Below are 13,103 nucleotides of genomic sequence, written 5' to 3' on the forward strand. Positions count from 1 at the left end.
GCAGGGGACACCCACATCCTGTATGGGAGTGGACTGGGATCCAGCCCTGCCTCTGCTGCTGACCCACTCTCCTGCTCTGTGCCTGCAGGTGCATGCGAGGCAGATGTAGGTGAAGGTGGCAGTGCTTGGGTTCCTGGCTTCAGCCCTGCCCCGGCTATGGCAGCATTTGGGGAGTGAATCAGCACAAGGAAGTTCTTTCCTCTCTCTTCTCCTCTTGTTTTTCCTCTACCTCCCTCTCTCTACTCACCTCTGCATCTTTCCAACACATAGATAAATCTTAAAAAAAAAAATACTACCTTCTATTATTAATTTTTTTCCACGAATTAAAATATTGCATCTGTGCAGATCATAGGCAATGGACATGCGAAGTAAACCTGGCCGTCCATCTGTCTGCTTGTGTCTTGTGCTCCTAGCAGAGGCCTTGTGCTTCTGTCCTGGCAGTCTATTGAGGTCAGGGCGGGCGACCTTGGCTTGCAAGCATAGGGGGACCTCAGGGAGCTTCGTGCCTTCTCCTGCTGCCCCTCAGCTGCAGAAAGCCAGGCCAGGAACCGAGTCGTGATGGCCGCAGGGGCCCTGGCCCAGCTCCTCCCAGCTCTCACGAGCTGTCCCCCTCCTCCCTGTCCCCCCACGACTGCCAGCGAGCAGATTTTTCACCCCAGGCAGCTCCTCACTACTGGCAGAGGCTGGCATGACAGACGGCAATGGAGACGTTAGCCGAAGCAGACTTCCTGATTTTATATATATATATATAAATCTCATTTCCCCCTGCGTATGCCAAATTTAGCAACATGCCATTCCAGCTGTAAGTCCTCTAAGAGCCAGCTAAGGGAATCATAGCTCTGCTTTTCCCCAGGGGTAGGCAAGAAAGTTCCCTCCCAGTTCCAACTCCTGGGCATTCCCACTTGCCCACCTTGGCCTTCTGAGCTGATGCCGGTTCCCTGTGAGCATCCTTCACCATCAGAGAGTGAGCAAAGACAGAAAACACACCCAGAAGTTGTCAGTACGGTGCTCTCTGCAGGTGCTGAGTCCTACCTGTCCAGAAGACACACTGGGACAGGGACAGGAGGAGTGGGGCTGGGAAGCATCATCTGGACAAAGGGGAGCCGGTGGAGCGGGCACATGAAGAGGACGTGGACGGAACTCGCGTTCAGTCCCATGGAAAGACAAGAGTCACTCCCCTTTAGGGTTCGTTCTTAAAAAAAAAAATGCTTAACTTTTAATTTTACAATTTACAGTAAAGTAACAAGAGCAGTGCTGAGAAGTCCCAACTCCTTGCCTGAGATTTGCAAACTAGCATTTTGCCACATTTCGTTTCAGCCTTCTCTCTCATTGCTACTTTTCTGACACAGTTGGAAGTACACGGCAGACACTTGGCATGGCGATCCCCAAATTCTTCACTGTACATTTCTTAAGAGCAAGAGCTGTAACTATAAAGATTAATAATTTAAAAATTGTTCAGTGATCAAACTCAAGAAATTTATCTTTGATGTAGTATTTTTTACATAATTTAAGTCTACATTCAAGTTTTGATAATTGTCCCAATTATGTCTTTTATAATGATTTTCATCCAGGATATAATACAGGATTAGATATTGCTTTTAAGTGTCATGAATTTCTTTCTTCTTACATTTTATTTCTTTATTTATTTTTACAGATTTATTTCAAAGGCCATTACAGAGATAAACAGGGAGATAGAAAGAAAGAGATTTTTCTATTTACTGTTTCACTCTTGAAATGGTTGCAATGGTCAGAGCTGGGCTGGTCCAAAGCTGGGCGCCAGAAGCTTTTTTGCTGGTCTCTCACATGGGTGCACTCGGGCTGGCCTCTGCTGCTTTCTCAGGTGCATTATTAGGGAGCTGGAGTGGAATTGGAATGACCGGAACTCAAACTCAAACTGGCGCCCATATGGGATGCTGGCATCATAGACAGCAGCTTCAGCTGCTACATCACAGCACCAGACCCGATTTCTTTCATTTTAACAATGTATTTGAAAGGCAGAAAGAGAGAGAGAGAGAGAGAGAGAGAGAGAAAGAGAGAGGCAGAGATGGACAGCAGAAGATCCTCTGTCTGCTGGTTCATGCCCCTTGTGAACACATCAGGCAGGGCAGGGCCAGGATGAACTGAGGCGCTGGGGACTCCATCCAGGTCTTGCCTATGGGTAGCAGGAGCCCAAGCACTGGATCACCTGCTGCCTCCCAGGGTGTACGTTAGCAAGAATCAGAAGTGGAGTCAGGACTCGAACTAGGTAATGTGATGTGGACCATGATGTCCCAAGTAGCATGAACCATGCAGCCAAATTCGCACCTCTGCTTGTCACGTCTCTGTTGCTTCGTTCCATTTGGAACATCTCTTTGCCTTTCTTTGCCTCCCGTGACACATGCATGGTGCAGGCCAGGCCATGTGTTTTGCAGAATGAACTTGGTGCTCATCTGGTCGTTCCTCCTGCTTGGATCCAGGCTCTACATTTCTTACAAATCTGCTGCGTGAGGCCATCTTGAGAAGTGGCTGGATCTTGTGCCTTCACTTGTGAATCCCAGCGAGGTGGCCAGACGGAAACTCATGCATGTCTATATTCCCAGGTCCCATGACTTTAGTTGCATTCTATGGGGGGGTTTGGTGTTTGGGTTTCAGTACTTCTTTATCAACTGGGTTGCTTTCCGAGCTTGTTTTGCTCAGGTCTTGGTGAACCAGGAAGTGGCCGAGTCAGGAAGGTCACAAGAGAGCAGCCAACCAAGAACCAGGGTCGTAGCAGTAACAACAGAACCCAGAAGCAGCTGCAGGACTATCAACAGAAACTGGGCTCCTGTCCAGTTCTCTTTCTTTTCACCTCTGAGGTCAGCCATGCATCGCATTTACTCAGGGAGCCAATGATCTAATCAAGAGGCTGATTTCTTTCGTCTTATCAGCCCGAGCCTCCTTGCAGCAGCTAGCAGCCCTCCATCACTGTCTCTGGACAGCAGGTATAGCAAAGTGGGAAAAGTTCTGTGGGTGTACCTTCACCCAGAGCTGGGCCCATGCAGAGGCCAGTGTCTACCCAGCAGGGGCAAATCGAAGGCGTGGCCTGCCCCTGCCAGCATTGTCCCTTGACTCTCTCACCCAAGTTATCTGCTCATAGTTCCCATAAGAAACCCACTCGGCAGGTGCCATGCACACGCCCACATCTGGGCTCTTTTCACAAGTGTTTCTATCTCCCTTCCATTCACTTGCAACCTCTGGGTTTAGTCCCACCTCCCCCAGGAAGTCCTCCCTGCCTCCTCCCAGAGGGGGAGTGGATGTGTGGGAGCACACCTGGATGGGCCGTGTCACTCAGCAACACTGAACACAAGCAATGTGTTTTACCAAGACTATGATGAAATGCTACAGCATCCTGGGATGAGCCCATGTGACTGCCAGCTTCCCCTTCCCTACTCCAGGAAAGCATTATTTTGAATTGGCTCCTGAGCTTTCCCATCCATGCTTTAAAATACACTTAATTCGTGGACAATTTAAGACTTACAGAAAATGACGAAGACAAGGAAGACATTTTCATTGTAACCACACCTTATTCCCCCTATTAACATCTTAGATTAAAATGACACATATACTGTAATTAGTTCACAGTAAACACTGATCTGTCATAACCAATATCCATACTTTACTTTTCTTTGGTTTGTACCTAAAGGCTTTTGTCCCAAAACTTCATCCAAGATGTCACTTTGTAGTGTCCCCAAGGCTCCCCTGGGCTGTGTTATTTTTGCAGATTTTGATGATTTTGGTGGGTTTGAAAAGCACGGATTTCTAGAGGTCTTCTGTAGACCAATGGAGAGTAATTTTTGGGTGCACCAAGCAGACAATATTTAACCTGCTTTACGAATTAGTTGCACAATTTACAGTCCCACCAGCAGGGTTTAAGAGCTGCTTTGCTTCGTTTCGTGCCAAGGCTTGTCTATTTGAAGAATAAGAAATGGTATGTCTTGTTGTTCATTGCGTCTTCTGTAACTGTGGTTTTAATTCACACTTCCTAGGACTCAGACACTGAGCATATTTTGGGGTGTTTATTTGGATCATCTGTCAATTATCTGTTTATATCTTTTGCCTACTGTTAAAGTTGTTCCTTTGTCAATAATGTGCTTTGTAAATTCTGGGTTTTTAAAACAATTCCTCCCGTAGGCAGCATCATTGGATCTTATTTTAATAGCGAACTTACTAATCTCTGGTTTTTCAATTGAAATGTTTACTCCATTTCTATTTATGTGCTTATTGACGTCGTGTGGTGTAAGCCTGTCAGCTTGCCATTTGTGTTGTATTTACCCCTTTTATGTTTTTGTTCCTTTGTCCCCGCTTGCTTGTATTTTTGCCTATTTGAAGAATGAAGAATGGTGTTTCTTGTTGTTCGTTGTGTTGTCTGTAACTGTGCTTTTAGTTCACACTAGTTCCATTTTATTCCCTCAATTGATTTCACTTGAACCTCTCTCCTGTAGTGCCTCGGTGCTTTTCAGAGCTCGTGCTTTGCAATGGCTTGCATCTGAGTGTGTGCTGCCTTCTCTTTGTGGGGAAGATTGGTGTCCCGTACTTCTCTCATAGCCAGCAGTATTCATCCATGCACTACATGCGGATTGAATATCTGATATGTACCGGGAACTGCACTAGGTGTTGGGAGTATAGCCATCAACAACAGGCATACAGCTTGTGATCTATTTGCAAGAATAGAAAAGTAGGGATCTTTTCCCAGGAAAGGAGATGTCTGAGTTGAGCTTTAAAAGCCGAGCAAGAAAGGAGTCCTATTAGTGTTGCAATGGTAAGGACACAGGCCCAAAGGCAGGCGGGACTGACAACTCATTCAGGGAACAGACTGAGACACTCAGCTGGGCGGGGTTGGCAGGAAGTTTTGGAAGTTTGGCAACTTCTTGTTTTCTTGCTGAATGAGGTTTTGAGACCTGGGCCTATGATGATGCCATCCCTAATGCTGATGAACTAAATCACAGGACATGTAGGTCAGACACTGCCCATTGAGCACATGCCCTCCGACTAACCAAATAGCTCAGTCTTCATGTTAAAAGGCTGATCTTTCTGAGGTGAAGACATTTCTGCTTGTAAATTTTGTCAAAAGAAAAAGAATGAGTGCGGAAAACTGCTCGTGTCATGCGGTGTACGGAAAGGGCATTTCCAGGGCACCTGGGCAAGGTGTGGAAATGTCCCTGTGTCAAGAGAGAGCCAGGCAAGATGCTCTCTCTCTTTGGCTATGCGTGCTGTGTGAGTCCTCTGCTTTCTCTTTTATGCAGTGGGGAACTGGTAGAAGATTGCATCTGAAGACACTGCCAGCTCTGACCTGCTGTGGGTCCATCAGCTATGAACAAATTGAGGGAAAATGGTTTAGGCAACATGTCTAGCCATGAGAACTTCTAGAGGGAACACCTCTCTCATCAGTAGCTTTTGCTTTGTAACAACAACAACAACAACAAAAAAAAAAACCCCATTTATTTAATCTTATCATTTTTGACTCCTGTGTATATAGAATGACGTGGCCTCTAATTACAAGTAACAAACCAACTTAACATCTTGAGTGAAAAAGAACTTATTTATAGGATTTTTGGAGGAGTTTGCTAGGGAGTCTTAGGACAAGAATGGAGCTAGACCTCAAGAAAGTATTAGAACAAGGATTAGGGAAACCTTTGGGGCTCCTTTTCTATGTGTTGGGTGTGGGTGGGTACAGAGCCGGGTGGCTGGCTTGAGGACTGGATGAACAATGCAAAGGAACCCATCCTCTGCCAAGGTTGTTTTCACAGAAGGCTGTGGGTCCAGACAGGGCTGGTCCTGATGGACAGCTTTGTTGAAGGTCTCTGGTGGAGATAAGTGGAAGGGCTGTAGATGAACAAACTCCTTCTATTGGAAGGAATTTGTAAGAGAAAGCAGTGAGTGAGTGAGTGAGAGAGAGAGAGAGAGAGAGATTTGAACTTTACTGTGTCATCCTAGGAAAGCAGACCCATTTTCCATTTTCTTGGCTCTCTTTTGCCATCTGAGACTCAACTTTGACCAAGGGCTAGCTCCCAATAGCAAACCTATGCCAGTTTTTCGCTCCCAGACAGTGCAACAGATAAACAGGAAGAGGAATCATAAATTCTCATTAACAAGGAAGCCTGAGAGTGCTGTTAAAGAATGTGGTGGAGCTCCTGGCCACATTCCTTGCACATGTGGAAGGTTCTGTAAATGGGGAAACTGGGTTTGGTTTGGGTGGAGTCTGGGAACCCTCTGTGACCTTGCCCCATTTTCTTTTGCAGAGTTGATATATCCCTAAAGGAAGAGCCCAGGGCTCCAGACTTCCATCAGGATGGTGGGTGATGCCCCCTATCTCATCTCAGATCTGGACCGGCGGGGTCAGCGGAGATCCTTCTCAGAGAGATATGACCCCAGCCTGAAGACCATGATCCCTGTGCGACCCTATGCAAGGTACATCAGGAGGGGAATTGGAGGAAGAGGGCCGGGACCTTAAGTGGGTGTTGCCTGCCTTTCAGGAGGGTGGGCCCTGCTCCTGCTGTCTTCAGGCTGTGTGTGTGTGTGTGTGTGTGTGTGTGTGTGTGTGTGTGTGTGTGTGTCCTTCCAACCACCCTCACGTTCATTCATCTGTTGACCACTTACTTTGTGCCCCCTCCTAACCTTTGGTGAGAGGAAGGCAGTAGCTGATGTTTAAGAAGAGTCTATATGCCAGGATCTGCCCAAGTGGCATGAAGCATTGCATTCATTCTTCACAGTCACCATGGAGGCACTGATATTATCTCTGTCTTATAGGTGAAGAAACAAAGGCTCAGAGAGTTTAAAAAACGTACGTTGGTTTCACCAGGTAGCATTTGCTTTGTAACCAAAAGCAATTGGTCTTTAACCTTGTAATTTTTTGGGTGGCCTGGAGAGTAGATCAGTTTAGACTGAGTTCAGTTGAGTGGTTCATCGGGTGTTGCCTGGACTTATTCCACACAGCTACTAATTAGCAAGGTGCATGTGTCTGGGGGGCCGGCTGGTTGACTGATCTGGGACAGTGAAGGCCCCTGGGCCAGGGTGGAACTCTGTCTCCAGCAGATCAGTCTGGATTTGATCTTATAGTGATATTGTCAGCTTCTGAGGAGCTGGGGGGAAGAAAATGGGCATCTGAAGGGTCAGGTTCACATTGGCACATCACCCACTCAACTTCATCCCATGGGCTAAATCACAAGTCAGTCCAGATTCTACCTCTTGACAGAATAAGCTGCAAGGATCTTGAATGCACATGGAGAGAGAGAGTGGGTCCTTTTGTAATTGAAGGTTATAATTCAGCAGCCTCACCTCTAGGCTTTCCTGCTTTGTGTGTGTAAAGGTCAAGGGTCTTCAAAAAATTCATGGGAACTGTGTGCTAGGAAGAAACCATGCATGGGTTGCAAGAATCTTTGCATCGAAATCAGCTCCTTTAATTCTATTTTCCATGATTTCTTGAAGTGCCTTGGTATATCCTTATCATGGTGTTCACGAAAGAACCATGAATTACTGCCATTTCCACATGACAGCAAGTGGCTAGCAGGCAGCTCTATATAGAAGTGAAACTGCACATGTGAGCATGCTCTAAGGTGAGAGCTGAAGGTGAGCAGGTGAACAGGTGAGGGCTTGGGCTATCACCTTAAGACTCAAGAATCTTGTTTGTTTGTGTTTTTATACAATTTTTTGGTAGGATTTCTTTATTTATATAAAACACAGAGAGAAAGAGGCAGGGAAAGGGAAAGGTGACAATGGGATACAGCGGCGTCATTGGTGTGAACCAGGCTAGGGCGGTGAGGGAGAACTGTGTCTTACCAGGTCACCTGACAAGTCTCTGACTTCCCACCCAAAGAATGTGAGCTGGGAACATTTGTCTGGGGGCTCCCTCGAGTACTGTTAGCTAAGGTGTGCCACTGGGGGCGGCAGCCCCCCTGCATTGCTGGCTGCTCGCGTGCTCCTGTGAAGATCCCAGAACAGATGGCGAAAGGAGGCCCAGCACACGATTGAGGCAGGACTCGGCCAGCATGAGCTCACAGGAAACCGTCCTCCTTAGCCGAGGTCAGAGGGTGTCTCCGACAGCGTCTGCCACAAATGCAGAGCTCCTGCAGGACCGGGAATGTCACCATCAGCCAGCACTCGGGAGAGGGCCTTCTGTGTGTCTGGCTTGTATTTTGCCTTAGATGCTTAATTCTTCAAGTTTTTTCTTCTTTCTTCCTTTCCTTCCTCTTTACTCCTTTCCCCCCTCTTCTTTCTTTGCTTATCTTCCTGTTCTTCCCTTCTTCCTCATTCTTCCTCTTTTCTCTCCTCCTCCCAATATCTCTACTTTCTTCTTTCCCGTCTTCTGTACCCTCTCTGTTGCCCTTCCCTACCCAACGGTGAGCCTTGGTTTTGCCTCCAGCTCTCGGGTGGGCCTGCTTTCTGTAACATGCCCTGCTGAGGAACCTCCTATCCCCCTAAGGTCAGATGGCACTTACTGAACTCTCTGCAGGCCAACTTGTGGTTCTCTGTTCCTTTCACGTGGACCAGGTACTCTTCTTTCCCATGAAATGGTTCCAAGGATCAGCTTTTGGTAAATGCTCCACAACTGGCCACTGAAAGAAATGTCTGAGTTGTTAATGTTTATCAATTTTTTAAAAAGACTTCTTTATTTGAAATAGTGACTGAGAGAGACTCCAACATTTAGGGGAAGAGAGAGAGAGAGAGATCTGTTGTTTCACTCCTTGAGCCCACAACAGGGTTGGGCCAGGACCTATGAACTCCAACTGTATCTATCCCATGTAGATAATAGAAACCCAAGTATTTGGGTTTCATCTTCTACCTTCCTAGGTGCATTAGCACAGAGCTGGATTGGAAGTCAGGCAGCCAGGGCTTGAACCAGGGCTCTGATAAAGTTGGCTCATGCAGCAGCCAACTTCCTGCTGTGCTCCAATTCCAGCCCTGTGTTGATCAGTTTTGGTGGTATGACTGCCCCCACCATGACTGATTTGTGGTTCCTGACATGACATCACTGAGAACAAAGTTGGGAGGTCTTGCTCAGTAGCTCACTGGTCTATCGTATTTCTACCCTTCATACCCAACAAGTACAGCTAACCTCAGGAACACAGCTGATGCTAAAATAATGAGGAAGTGGTAAGTTTTGATTATGATGAGTACGACTGATACCTTCTTTAATAAATGACGCATGGCTTCTTTAAGTCTATATAATCTAATTTAGAATATCAGCTATGTCTCACATGTGCCCTTGTATATCATTAACATGGTGTTCATGAAAACAACCATGGATTACTGCCATTTCTACACGGCACAGTTCCCCCACCGAGGGGCTGACGAGTGAGAGTCATGAAGTCCTAGCATGGCTGTGGTTAGTGTTCTGGGGGGTGCCAGGGTCTATCGCATTTGTCCACAGGCTGGCATCTAACCCGGTGGATGATGCAGGGCTCCTGTCCTTTGCCACCTTCTCCTGGCTCACACCGATCATGATCAAGGGGTACAAGCATGACCTGACAGTGGACACCCTGCCCCCGCTGTCACCCTATGATTCATCTGACATCAATGCCAAAAGGTACGCTTGGGTCACGTTGGGAGAAGAGTGTACCCAGGGAAACTGTCCCATGATCCCTCTCCTGGGCTTCCACCTACCCAAAATGCGTGGAGGTCCCTAGCCACAGGTGCTGGTCACCCTGCTTAATAGTCACACTTTGTACCTGGGGCTGGGAGGCCCAGATTTCTTGGCTCTATCCTGGAATGGTCCAGACCAGGCAGAGGTAGTGTGGAGGAGAAAGGTTGGGTGGAAGACTGTGGCTTGAGGCTGCAAGGATGCTCTGGTTTGTCGGTGCCTCAGGATAAACATACTTGGAAATTCAGATATTAGTGTATGTATGCATCCAGGCAGACTCCACCAGGGCTGCCTGTGTGGCTGAAGGCATCAGTTCTGTTTTGGCTTGAAGACCTTTATTGGACTTTGCTATTGCAAAATGTGTTTGGGTGCAAGCAGCTGAAACTGTCCAATATTTGCCAGTCCTGACCTGTAAAAATGTAAATGCCACTGACTTAACCTGTTTGCTATTCAGGACCAGAGTGTGAAAGTGACAAAGGTTAAGCAGTGGGGGCACCTGCCGCAGCCCTGCTGCACTACCTCGGATTATAAACACCAGGCAGGTGTGGTTCGGTCTAGAACTTCCCTGCTCTAATTAAACACACCTTGGGCTACCATTGTCTACAGATCAATACTTCTCTGTCTCCACTCACAGGTCGTGCTTTTCCTCTTAAACAGAAAAGGAAGTGTGCCAACTGACTGTCCATCACTTGGCTCTTTTCAGCAGTCATATAAAGACCCTTCGTGTCTGCAAGGAGACCTCAGCTGCCTCCTCTCTAACAGCTGTAGTGACCTCCAGGGCTCCCATGGCCTGGGCTGTTTGGACAAGGGCATAGTGGTCAAGGCCTTTGCACCCGTGTCTCCAGGGAGTCTCTTTGTCTTGGGCCATGTGGGGGTTGCCTTCATAGCACGGGCTGGGTGTGTTAGCTATGGTCTTGCAATTGCTTCTGAAACTTCATCGCCCTTCACGGATACCCTGGAGAAATCTCAGCTGGTGACAATTTCTGAAATCTACATACATCCTGAGAGAAGAGTGTTGACCGTGGGGTACCCATGGAGCCTTGGGTTTTCTTCCTTGGTTATCATTGTTGATTTTCTTTCTCCCAACTTCCAACTGGAAGCCTCTTTTCTGGCATGCTGTCTGCTCTGCTGAGGTGATCTCTACCACTTGGCAAAGATTCAGCTACAAACCCACGCTGACTCCTCCATACGATGTCTGCCTCACACCCAGGCCTCTCTACCAGACTCTGCATCCCATTGCACGGCTGCCCTGGGGTGCCTTATAAGCCTCTTTAACTTGAGTGTTACCCTCGATTCTGGGCCCTGACTCTGTATCATTCTTATCTTCCTCTTTCCTCCTGCTTCACACTGTGGGTCATTTGGGAAATGAGGATCCATTCTTGGCTTCTCCTTCCCTCCTGCGTGTGATTCATCAGTGAGTGCTGTGGTCCCTCCCGGTGCTCTTGTCCTTAGATCCACTATTTTGCTATGCTGTGTGTGGTTCAGCCAGCCCCCTCCCGGTTCTCCTATGACCATCTCTGGATTCTGCCTCTGCTTGCTCATGATCCATTCCCTTCTTTTTCCTTTTTTAAAAAGATTTATTTTATTTTTTTCACTGGAAAGGTGGATATACAGAGAGGAGAGACAGAGAGGAAGATTTTCCGTCCGATGATTCACTCCCCAAGTGAGCGCAACGGGCGGATGCTATGCCCATCCGAAGCCAGGAGCCTCTTCTGGGTCTCCAGCGCGGGTGCAGGGTTCCACAGCTTTGGGCCGTCCTCGACTGATTTCCTGGGCCACAGGCAGGGAGCTGGATGGGAAGCGGGGCTGCTGCGATTAGAACCAGCACCCATATGGGATCCCGGGTGTGCAAGGCGAGGACATTAACCATTGCGCTATCGCGCCAGGCCCGATCCATTCCCTTCTAATCAACCAAGTGATCTGATGGGAATGTGAGATGATTTTGTCACATTGGTTAGAGATGGGATGAAGATTTGAGTCCCTTCTTGTGCCCCGTGAGGTCCTACAAGACTTGGCTGGCCTTGCCTGCTGGCTCTTGTTAGCCCCTCTCCTTCATGCACTGTTCTCTCACACCGATCTTCATTTGGAACTTGGAAATGGATTCTGTCCTCTATGCCCTGGGGAAGCTTTTCCTTGATCTCACTATTGCCCTGGGGTTTTATCAGACTTGGGGATTAGGCAAACAAAGGACTAGAAAGTGCCTCAATGTCCAGGCATCATCTCCTTGGCTCCACCCGCTTAGGAAAAGAAGAAAGCAGCGTCAGTGCTGTGGGTGCTGTGAGGGCTGAGGGCGGGATCCTGCCCTTTGCCCACCAGAGGAGCGTGAGGCGACTCACAGGGCTGTCAACATCCCTTGCCCCTTGCTGTCCTTCGGCCACAGATTGCGAATCCTTTGGGATGAAGAAGTGGAGCGGGTGGGTCCTGAGAAGGCCTCCTTGGGCCGAGTGGTCTGGAAGTTCCAGAGGACGCGTGTGCTAATGGACGTCGTGGCCAACATCCTGTGCATCATCATGGCGGCCATAGGGCCGGTGAGTGGGGGAGGTCCCTCTCTCGCTTCTTCTCCCAGGTGTCCAACCTGACCAGTGGTGTCATTAGTTACTTCCTCTGTGAACTGGTGGGCTTAGTTGCACTGTCATTATCTTTGCACTCCTGGGGGCAGATTCTCACAAAGCTCATCCTTGGTGAGTGCTGCAGCCACCACAGCACTCAACTAAAACGTTTGCCTAGTAAAGTCAATCTGTGGGTTGGGTCCGAGGCCACCCCCAGCGCCCTTCCTCTCTCTGCTGTGCTGTTTTACAGACGGTTCTCATTCACCAAATCCTCCAGCACACTGAGAGCAGCTCTAGCGAAATCTGGGTTGGCATCAGCCTGTGCCTAGCCCTTTTTGCGACTGAGTTTACCAAAGTTCTCTTTTGGGCCCTTGCCTGGGCCATCAATTATCGCACAGCAATCCGGTTGAAGGTAGCTGTCTCCACCCTGGTTTTCGAAAACCTGCTGTCCTTCAAGACACTGACACACATCTCTGTTGGTGAGGTAAGCCGGGCCGGAGGGAGGCCAAGCTTAGCAGGTGGGTTCTGAGTTTCCTGGATCAGTGTGAGGTGAGCTTTCTGGAGGGAAGCACCTGCCTCCTTTGGCTTGTGCCGGTCCTGCCCACGGTGCTCCCTGCTGAGACTCCAAATGCCAGCAGAGGCAGGGCAGGGAGCTCCATGCCAGCTGGCTGGGGGGGACTGAAAAGGTTTCTGAGTTCCAGCTGGAACAGGGTTTGGGGTGACAGCATCCAGCCCTTGGGATGGTCAATGTCAAGACTCTGAAGCACAGCAGAGCACATGATAGGCACTTAGTAGGACCATCCTGATGGGCCGATGGACAAAAACTCCCAAGTTGTGGAGCACTTGGAGGTGGCAAAGCCTTGGTTTAGAACATGCCTATTGGACTTCAGAGTTGACCTTTTCTTAAGCCCTTAATCCGTCCGTGGCAATGAGATCCTTCCCACCTATTTGAGAAAATT

The 13,103-nt window shown here is 48.3% G+C and overlaps 1 protein-coding gene across 3 annotated transcripts in view; it reads left to right on the plus strand.

The window, feature by feature from the left end:
* The first annotated feature begins 6,257 nt into the window (after positions 1–6,257).
* ABCC12 (ATP binding cassette subfamily C member 12) overlaps positions 6,258–13,103 on the plus strand; it is a 63,098-nt gene continuing 56,252 nt past the window's right edge. For 2 of the 3 annotated variants that reach the window (XM_040982138.1, XM_040982139.1), the window contains exons 1-4: positions 6,258–6,426; positions 9,386–9,541; positions 11,976–12,123; positions 12,395–12,628. In XM_040982138.1, coding sequence (XP_040838072.1) covers positions 6,308–6,426; positions 9,386–9,541; positions 11,976–12,123; positions 12,395–12,628 — 657 coding nt within the window. In that variant the 5' untranslated portion in view covers positions 6,258–6,307. The remainder of the gene's footprint in view (positions 6,427–9,385; positions 9,542–11,975; positions 12,124–12,394; positions 12,629–13,103) is intronic. The other variant, XM_040982140.1, reaches the window with a different exon arrangement.

The sequence above is a fragment of the Ochotona curzoniae genome, unplaced genomic scaffold (genome assembly GCF_017591425.1).
Source record: "Ochotona curzoniae isolate NIBS_2020 unplaced genomic scaffold, NIBS_Ocur_1.0 contig_3622, whole genome shotgun sequence".
In the NCBI taxonomy this organism is placed as follows: domain Eukaryota; kingdom Metazoa; phylum Chordata; class Mammalia; order Lagomorpha; family Ochotonidae; genus Ochotona; species Ochotona curzoniae.